The following is a 10,253-nucleotide window of genomic DNA, read 5'->3' as shown; positions in this document are numbered from 1 at the left end:
TATATATATATATATATATATATATATATATATATATACACAGAGAGGATGTAAAGCGGACGTCCGCACTCCGGCTTAAAGTGCGAACGTTATCTGTTTTCCGCCGTCTCACGCCGGCGACCGCTTCTCTCCTTCCTGGACGACAACACAAGCATCTAGGACAGTTTCTCTCCTTCCAAGACTGGCCGGCGACAAGTTTTCCGGCCGGATTGAAGCTCTGGACGGAAAACACCATGATTGATCAAGGTTGGCTGGAAAACTTGTTGCCGGCCAGTTCTGGAAGGAGAGAAGCCGTCCTGGAAGCCTGTGCTGTCGTCCGGAAAGGAGAGAAGCCGTCGCCGGCGTGAGACGGCGGAGAAAGAACAATGTCCGCACTTTAAGCCGGAGTGCGGACGTCCGCTTCACATCCTCTCATTATATATATAAAGTAATTGATGTATGAGAAATGTAAACATACCATAGTCTTACCCCAATCCTAAACCCTAGTCGATGCATATACAACGATTGTGTATCTTTATATAAAATTATCAATATTCTGAACAACTGTATAACAGTCGTTTAGACGATTGTGTGTCTTTACACAACGTCTGGGCTCTAACTGTGGAGTGACGCCCTGAGATTAATGTTACGTTGGTTTGTGGCACTCCCTGTTATTAGTTAGTGAAACGAAACTTTCGTTCTAAATGGTAGCTGGAAACCCATAGTTCTCGGCGGCGTGTTGCAAATCTCATCATCGTCGGCGATCTGAATAACATGTTTTGTTCCTGTAGAATTATATATATAACCTAAACACCCGCCTCCTGTCTCTTGATCTAGAAATCGCTAAGGAAACTGTGTGATTTCAATTAAAAAGATGTCTCCTCCTGATCAATGCTAAAAATCAATACTTCACTGTTGATGTGTGTTCGATCAAGTTCTACGTACAAGTTGGAATATGCGAGTTTTATCAAATTAAACAGTACAACTGAAGACATAATCATTAATTCATCAATTACTCTATTTGATTCTTATTCAATTCCGAGTTACTTGGGAGAGTAGCAGAATCCAATGGAACGTCACAGGAAGGCATTGTAGCCGGAGGAGGGAGCATGCTAGTCTCAGGTGTACCCCCGTCCTTGATTATAAAAGCAGACTCCATACCCCATGTCAAGTGTCTCTCCATATGACAATGCCAAAACCACACACCTGCAACAGAAATCATACATCAGTTTTTAGAATCTCACAATTTAGTTAGGCTCTTTAGTTTATATGCAAGTTTGGAGAGAGGGATATTACCTGGATTATTCGCTACGAATCTGATAGCTAACCACCCATTTTTTGGAGTGATGAATGTTGCTACATAAGGAGGATCAATCAGATTAAAGGTTTTTGAGTCCCTCTCGGCGAAGTAATTCCCATAACCAAAACCAAGCACATAAAAGCTATGTCCATGCAAGTGCATTGGATGATTTACAGAACCTCCCATCACTTCAGTGCCTTGAAACACCATCTCAACTGTTTCATTATACTCTAGCACCTTCACCTTTGTCCCTTGGACTGTTAACACTGGATCTAGTGTCATGGCTATTTCGGTGAAGTTGAAATAAACTGGTGGCTCGTCTGGGAAATCTGTTTCGTAAACCGGCTCGCTTATGTTCCTACATGTACATAAAGATCACTCAAAACCAATTTTCAGGTGGGAATATAACCATAACAAGCTAGCTTTCATGAATCTAGTTCATAGTAAATGCACATGTATCTTACTTGTAGTAGGCTTGCAAGATGGATTCTGATGGATTGGCCCAACTAATATTATTGACGCTTGCGGCAAAAGATATGTTGAAGCATGTAGGACCTAAATCTTCAGTACAGTAAAGAGCGTTGGCCGAAGCTGTTATGTACATTCTGGTAGTAACGTCACTCTCTTTTGGAACATTTACAGGATATTCTGGGGTAGCTAAGCTTCTAATTTTTCTGTAGAAGTTGAGTGCTGGTGCTTGGGATAAGGAATCGGGAATCTGTTCAGGAAATAAAGGAGCTTCTGAAGTGGTATAGTTGCCATTATATTCAAGGATTGCAATAGCATCATCGTCAGATGCTGTGTCAACTGTAGCACTTAAGTATTCTCTTCCGACCATGTAATAATATCTCCCCTGAGTCGAATTTGCGTTGAGCAACACGTCCATTGTTTGTCCAGGGGCTATCACTATAAGGTCTGTGTTAATGGGTTTGGCATAGGAGCCATCCAAACCAACCACAGTGAGGTTGTGTTCAGCAATGGCAAAGTAAAACTCTACATCGATGTTTGCATTCACTATCCGTAGAAGATATGTCTTGCCGTAGTCCACCTTACGACGATAAGTTGTATCTACAAGCATATGCAATGTGGAAATACGTACATTACTCGAAGTAACAAACTATTCAGGTGAACCACCTGATAAAGACATATATATATATGCTTACTTTTGGAGCATGGAGAGAAATCTCCAAGGCGGCCATTTACTGTGTAACCTGCTGCTATGGGTAAGTTAGAGTTAGTTGCAGGTTCCAAACACTCGTCAACCTGTTCTTTCAAATTACCCAAATACCAAGATCCTGCAATTGGAATTAGTGTACTAACTTAGCATATATTGGATGCACCTATGCTTGAAATTAAGTAATACAGAGCAATATCGACTAGGCCAGAATATCGTCTTACCAAACACAATGATCTCCTCTTCATCAGGCTCAGGAAATGGAAATGTTGTTCCAAGAGCAGGCAAGACGACAATGGCACCATGAACGCTTGCTCTAGTCCAATCACTATGAGCATGCCACCATAGTGTTCCTTCTTCTGTGCTCAACTGAACTTGATAGGTAAAATTTGTCCCCGGTAAGATTGGACATTGTGTCACATATTCTGGACCATCAAACCATGGATTTCTTGGTTGTTTCACTCCATGCCTGGATCAATGATCATGTTCTTTGCATGTTAGTTTACAAACATAAACAAATGATCAATTTTGGTTATGTAAAGTTACTGAAGTAGAAGAATTGTATAATGAAAAGGATGCCACAAACAGAAAGAGGAGGTTGTGTGATGGGACTTGCCAGTGAATGGTGAAACCATAATACCCTTGATTGTAAACATTAACATAAATTGTATCCCCTTTGCGAGCTCGTATTGCAGGACCTGGATAACTCTCGTTTACTACTAACATGAGCTTTGATTCACACAATCTAGTGAAGTTTACCTCCTTAACCTAAATGATTATCAAAATTGCAATTACCAAGACGTACAGAATTAACATTAGTTTTCGTATATCATTAGTATCTAGAATGAGTAACAAACATATGCTAGAAGTGAACAGACGATGGAACTGGGAATTATGGTAATTAAGCATTCAAAATGTACTTACTATAAAATCGTGGTAATACACTTCGGCTTGAGCCAGAGAGATGAGGACCTTCAGAATAATAAGAACAGCGAACACCGCAAACTGTGTCGACATAACTGGACTAGTTATACTCATAATACTCACCACTCTGCAGTATTTCAGTAGTTTGCAACAGGCATTTGAGCTGTAGGGAGTCTGATGAACGCTCACTTTGTTTATTGCAATTCCTCTGATTTGTTGGTTAAATAATTCTCTGATCTGTACCCAACAAACTGTCTTACCAAAAGGTCCAAAACTAAGGGGTTCCTAATTCCTATATCCATTCATTAAATGTTTTCAGGTGCCCGTTTTATGTCATAAAATTATCTTTGATGATCAATCTGGGTAAAACTATAAAACAAAACAACAGTTCTACATAGTGCATTGAGTAACGGATGGATGGCGAAAGTTTGGAGATCTTGTATTATATCTATTTAGTTTGTTTGTTGAATTTGTTAAGACTTTTTTGTCATTCTTTTTTCTTCATTTTCTTTTTTATTCATTGGCTACAAGAAGATCCCAACTCCCAAGTCTAAAAAGCCCATACTTCATGCTGTCGAGTGTTTGGTTACTTTCAATTTGAGCATGTTCCCTTGTTGCTCGTTTCCTTTTGAGCCTTTTTTGTAGGACAAGAGATAGTAAGATACTCATACAATTGTGTTTCAAGTGAGTTTAAAGGTGGAAACTACAAAAGTACCAAAGCTGGCTCGGGATGAAAACGATGAGGTACCATTCTAATGTTTTCGGAACTTGAGATATCGAAGTCTTTAAGGTGTAAAATTTCAGGGACCATTGGGACAAAATTCCCTTCATAATCAGACGAGTAGAGATTCAAACAACTTTTTCAGCTCCATTAATTTCAATACCATATAGCAAATCACTTCATCAGCCTGACAACCTATTATTGATACCAATGATAATGACTTTTTTCTTTTGGAAAATCTAATTCCATTGCTCTCTCTTAACAGTGGTAAGTTTCTTCTGTCCTGGCTAAAGCCTAAAGGAGTTCATATGTAATAAGTACTATTGAATGGATAACAAGAGCTAACATTAGTCATAAGAAATAACATTGATAAGTTTGCAAAGACGAGAAATTTCACTCTTAGTACAATATCTATAAACAACACTGCAACCAGTTTCTACATAAGCAAAGGACTTTTTGAATCTCCCAATTTGTTTCCAAGTGAAGGAGAAACATTACACATACCTCCGCCCTCAAAATGACGCCTGCCTTTAATTATACAAGCAGGCTACTTCTACAAAAGCACTTTCGCCTCCCTATTTCCTCGAGAACTTCTCAGCAACAAGACTAGCTCACCTGCAAATTTGACAAAAATGAGTTACAAGTTGAACGTACAAGCATTTCACTCATTCAGAATGAAAATAAAATATTATAAACATATGTCTTCTCGAACTAATAGCCTAATACCATTGAAATGAAAAGAAAGAATAAATCTAGAATTGATAATATATATAAAATGGAGAAGCTGAAGATAAGTAGGTAGTGGTAGTCACCGGACATAATGCTGGAACATGGAGTCTGCCTTGAACATAGTTAATAAGATTCTCAATATTTATGCATTTGAATCAAATAAGCTGACATTTCATGCTTAACTTGGGTTTCAAATAAAACTAAGGTGGAGACAATATGAATGAAAACTGCAGAAAGAATAGCAAACCCAAAAGCAAACTTTGAAAAATATATGAAAGAAGGTAGAACAGACAACTGACACGTGATAACCGAACTACTAAGATTCTAATGTTAATGGATAAAGAAGACTCACATAGTTGGTTTTGTATGTGTGGACGTCTGGTGAAACTAACGTCTCACGGTGAATGACTGTTCTAAAACACAAGCCCTGTGAGACGTGAAAAACATGCTCGAATGTCTTCTCCTTTAGATCAGAAAATACCATGAGCCATTCATAACAACCCAACCCGTCGATCAAAACTACACCATTCTCTAAAATGCACACAGGGCTGACATAATGCCTATGATCCTCAGGACCCCATACATAATTATCCAACGAAAATTGTACCAGTTCAGTCCAGGATTCCTTGACCCCATATTCTTTCATCATCCATATGTGGCAGCTGTTGGATTTAGTTGGGCGAGTGCATACACAAAGACGATTTCTATGAATCAAGAGATCAGTAAACCAGTCATCATAGGGTAATGGAATCGTCTCCTGAAATTTCTCCGCCCCTAAATCAAAGGACAAAATTTTTCTGTCCCCATCGGATAGATCCCCTAACCAATGCAGAGCTCCGTTTAAAAACACTCCCTGCCCCTCTGTCAGTTCAACATAATCAATATCTTTGACAGTCCTCCATGAACCTGTTTTGAGTGCAAAGATTTGAGTCATGAATTTCTCCGCACCATTTGCATCATAAGCGAATCCCCGCATGACCTTGTAGTCGTCGGTAGCAGAATCATACCCAAATCCATGATAGTAGTAATTGCTATCTTTAGGCTCTATAACTAGAGGAGGGTTGGATAAAACCTTGGAGTCTCTAGTACAAGGGTTCCATAACATGATAGAATCAATTCCTTTGAAGCTAACTTCTACACATATCAAGCCATCGCAAGAACCAACAACTCTTCTATGACTAGGATGAGGGATAGTTTCCGATACCGGAAAATCCAGCCCCCCGAGTGACCGCTAACTGAACATCATTACCGTTCTTCACATCTTTCAAGGCTTTCAAGTCCAAGAACAAGGGAGGATCTATATTGAAATTGAGCTTGTAGGTCTCAGTTCTCCATGAGAAGTGTTTCTTCACAAAATAGGGATCAGAGATCAAAGCACGCCATGACTTGCAGACGCACCGGAATCGCATCAACGACTTGACGGGTAGCCTCGCTAGGATATCGACGATCACATCTTCCTCGTAGCCACCGTAATCGGCATGAGCTCGTTTAAGCACGGCATCGCCGTCCTCCATTGCAATTACTCTCTATCTCTCTATAGCCCCAAAATGTAAACCCTAGATTTTACAAACGGCTGATAAACTGTTTAAAGTCGTCGAAACTTACAAATTGGGGTCACCGGAGAGAAATTTCCGGTAGGATTCGTGCTCTTCCTCCTTTCACCTTTCTCCTTTTGCTCAGAGTTGCAGCGAGTGCCGGCTGCTGCGTTTCAGTATTGGAATCTCGAAGTTGGAATCTTGTAACCCTTTATCGGTAAGTTTCTGTTTGGGCCTTTGTTGGGCTTTTTTTTATTTTATTTTAATTTTTTTATAAAAAGCTGGTGCAGTTACTCTTAAGTCTCAAATAGTCAAGTTAGTCAAGTTTTTCTCAAGTCTCTATTAATAACACTGTTGAATATAGGGAGACACGAAACTTAAACCCCTAATATCAAAATTGAAAGAAATGATGGAAAAAATTAGAATCTATCCTTTAGCATAGTGACAACAACGTTTTCTTTTTTTTTTTTTTTTTTTTCTAATAAATTTGATGAAAATTCGTGAAAGAACTGTGGAGCTCGGTGTGAGTTGAAACTAATATTGTTGAGGGAGATAAGAATAGTAGTCCAATGCCTAGTTATCAAGTATATTATGTCTGCCGAGAATACAAGAGCTAATATTAGTCATAAGAAACAGTGGTGAGTTTCTTCTGTCCATGCAAAAGGAGTTTCATAAGAAATAACCTTAATAGGTTTGAAAAGACGAGAAATGTCATTCTTAGTACAATATCTACAAACAACACTGCCTCCACTTCCTACATAAGCAAACGACTATTTGAATCTCCCGATTTGTTTCCAAGTTACGAAGAAAGATTACACATACTTCCGCCCTCAAAACGCCTTCCTTGATCTACAAGCAGGTTGCTTTTACGAAAGAACTTTCGCGTCTCTATTTCCTCGAGAACTTCCTAGCAACAAGACTAACTCGCCTGCAAATTTGACAATAATGAGTTATAAGTTCAACGTACAAGCATTTCACTCATTCAGAACAAAAATGATCTATTATGAACATAAGCATTTCACTCATTCAGAACAAAAATTATCTATTATAAACATTTGTCATCTCGATCTAATAACCTAAAGTAATGCCATTGAAATGAAAAGGATGAATAAATCCAGAACTGATATTATAATCGAAACAAAATGGTGAAGCAGAAGATATGTCAGTTGTGTTAGTCACTGGACTTAATGCCGGAACGGAGAGTTTGCCTTGTACATAGCTAAACTGTGATTAAATTCTAACAGCATTTAAACAAAACAAGCAGTAAAAGAGGTTAGCTTCTGAAGTAAGATATTGAGTTCTCTCTCCATTCAACAACACACAGAGCAACACATAAAGAATACGATAATTGGATACTTGTAGCTGTGTGCTATCTATTAACATGATTTGGCAAATCAGATTCTCAATATTAATGCATCTGAATCAAATACGGTGACATTTCATGCTTAACTTGGGTTTCAAATAAACCTAGAGAAAAGTTGCACCCAATACGGATGAAAACTGAAGAAAATGGACAAGTAACAGAATAGCAAATCCAAAAGCAAACTTGGCAAAATATATGATAGAATGCAGTACCGACAACTGGCACACGGTAACCACACTAATAAAATTCTAATGTTAATGGATAAAGAAGTCTCACATAGTTGGTTTTGTATGTGTGGACATCAGGTGAAACTAATGTCTCACGGTAAATGACTGTTCTAATACCCAAGTCCTGCGAGACCTGAACAAAATGCTCGAATGTCTTCTCCTTTAGATCAGAAAATACCACGAGGCGTTCATAATTACCCATCTCATTGATTAAAACTACACCATTCTCGAAAATGCACACAGGCTTGAAATATTGCCTATAATCACCAGGACCCAGCACACAATTATCCAAAGAAAATTGGACTAGTTCAGTCCAAGATTCCTTGACCCCATATTCTTTCATCATCCATATGTGGATACTATTGGATTCAGCTGGGCAACTGCATACACACAGACAATTTCTATAAATCAAGGGATCATACAACCAGTCATCATAGGGTAATGGAACCGTCTTCTGAAATTTCTCCTCCCCTAAATCAAAGAGCAAAATTCTTGAGCCCACTCCGGGTAGATTATATAACCAATGCAGAGCTCCGTTTACAAACAGCCCCAGCCGCGTGTCTAACTCAACATAATCAATGCCTTGGACAGTCCTCCATGAACCTGTTTTCAGTGCAAAGATGTGAATCATGATTTTGTTAGCACCATTTGCATCATCATAATAAGTGACGCCCAGTATGACCTTGTAGTCGTCGGTAGCAGAATCATATCCTAATCCATAAAAATCGTAGCAGCCACCATAAGACTTCTTTATAACTCCAGGAGGTGTTGGTAAAACCTTGGAGTCCCTAGTATAAGGGTTCCATAACATAATGGCTTTAAAGTCAACTTCTACACATACCAAGCCATTACAAGAACCAACAACTCTTCTGTAACCGGGATCGGGGATACTTTCAGATACCGGGAAATCCAGCTCAGTGACCGCAAACTGAACATCATCACCATTTTTGATATTTTCCAAAGCTTTCAAGTCTACGAACAAGGGAGGATGCAGGTCGAAATTGACCTTGTAGGTCTCAGCACGCCATGAAAAGTGTTTCTTCACAAAATAGGGATCGGAGATCAAAGCACGCCATGACTTGCAGACGCACCGAAATCGAATTAAGGATTTCACCGGTAGCTTCGCTAGGATCTCCGCGATCACATCTTCCTCGTATTCACCGTGGTTGGTATGAGCTCGTTTAAGCACCACATCGCCGTCCCCCATAGTAATTACTACTCTCTCTCTCTCTCTCGCCCCCAAATTATGGACCCTAGATTGTACAAACGGCAGAAAAAACTATCGAGAGTGACGGAACTTACAAGATCGGTTGCTTCAGCGGTCACCGGAACCGTAGCCGGAGTGACATTTCCGGTAGCACTCGTGCTCTTCCTCCTTTCACCTTTCCTCTTTTGCTCAGAGTCGCAGTGCGTTTCAGTATTGGAATTTGGAAATTGGAATCTTATGAAGGGAAGGGAGTGTATTTCCTTTTATCGTATGGGCTGGATTGGATTCATGACATGTTTCAATTTGGGCCTGTTCAGGTTTAAGATTTGATTTTAGAGAATTTTAGATTTAGCTATTCTCGAACTAAAAATATCAAAACTTGAAGCTTATTCGAAATTTTCCTAAAACAGTAGCAAGTTTTTGGTGACAAGAATAAGCAGGGCAAATGGCAACTATCATTAGTAATTTAGCATCGAGTGACGAGGTTTTTTTTTTTTTTCATAAGGGTGATGAACATGTATCTCTGATTTGTGGAAGACGTTAATGGAATATCAAACTACATATTAGTTACTAATCAAATTTAAGTTACAAATACATCATTTACATTGTCTTACACATTTAAGAACAAAAATTAAGCATATATGCCTAGATCACAGGTCTATATTAAGCAGATATGTCTAGATCACAAGCCTAGATCTATCCAGATCAGAGAAAAAAAGTACCCGAATTCCATGCTCGAGGCAATAAAGCTCCATCGGTGAGTCATCAGCGCTTAAAGCCATTACAAAATCCGGTCTTCTCTATTTCTATAGTAGCAACAGATCTCCATCACCTCCAACTGCAAGTATCCCTGTCAATCGCTCTTCCAACCCAATCTTACTCTCGACAACATCGCTCCCTCGCTAGAGCTTCCAATCTCGTTCGCACTTATGAGGTCTCGTTGGAGATCTCAGTGACTGTCTGATGCTGGAAGGGGAGGAGAGAGAGAGAGAGAGAGAAAGAGCTTGTGAAGCCTGCAACAACATGGATTTGACAACGATGGTTGAATCAGACAGATTGATGAAGTTGAGGTGACGGCGGCGTTTGTCGTCAAA

The 10,253-nt window shown here is 39.3% G+C and overlaps 3 protein-coding genes across 3 annotated transcripts; all 3 read right to left on the bottom strand.

Annotated features, from left to right (window-relative positions):
* Nucleotides 1-934: 934 nt before the first annotated feature.
* On the bottom strand, nucleotides 935-3,567 carry LOC101300164 (putative laccase-9-like). Its single transcript, XM_004303875.1, has 7 exons — nucleotides 3,378-3,567; nucleotides 3,070-3,221; nucleotides 2,678-2,922; nucleotides 2,443-2,574; nucleotides 1,744-2,347; nucleotides 1,276-1,637; nucleotides 935-1,185 (listed from the first exon to the last, which is right to left on the bottom strand). The coding sequence occupies exons 1-7, from the start codon at nucleotides 3,489-3,491 to the stop codon at nucleotides 992-994; spliced, it is 1,803 nt and encodes a 600-aa protein (XP_004303923.1). The 5' UTR covers nucleotides 3,492-3,567; the 3' UTR covers nucleotides 935-991.
* A 325-nt stretch (nucleotides 3,568-3,892) lies between these two features.
* LOC101299884 (F-box/kelch-repeat protein At3g06240-like) lies at nucleotides 3,893-6,411 on the bottom strand. The gene is made up of 2 exons (XM_004303874.1): nucleotides 5,180-6,411; nucleotides 3,893-4,713 (listed from the first exon to the last, which is right to left on the bottom strand). Exons 1-2 carry the CDS (start codon nucleotides 5,930-5,932, stop codon nucleotides 4,705-4,707), a joined length of 762 nt encoding a protein of 253 aa, XP_004303922.1. The 5' UTR covers nucleotides 5,933-6,411; the 3' UTR covers nucleotides 3,893-4,704.
* A 1,551-nt stretch (nucleotides 6,412-7,962) lies between these two features.
* Nucleotides 7,963-9,159, bottom strand: LOC101303835 (putative F-box protein At3g16210-like). The gene has a single exon (XM_004305823.1). It carries the CDS (start codon nucleotides 9,157-9,159, stop codon nucleotides 7,963-7,965), a length of 1,197 nt encoding a protein of 398 aa, XP_004305871.1.
* Between the last annotated feature and the right edge of the window lie 1,094 nt (nucleotides 9,160-10,253).

Source organism: Fragaria vesca, linkage group LG6 (assembly GCF_000184155.1).
Source record: "Fragaria vesca subsp. vesca linkage group LG6, FraVesHawaii_1.0, whole genome shotgun sequence".
Lineage (NCBI taxonomy): Eukaryota > Viridiplantae > Streptophyta > Magnoliopsida > Rosales > Rosaceae > Fragaria > Fragaria vesca.
Note: the sequence above shows the minus strand (reverse complement) of the source record. Positions and strands in the feature narration are given on the sequence as shown.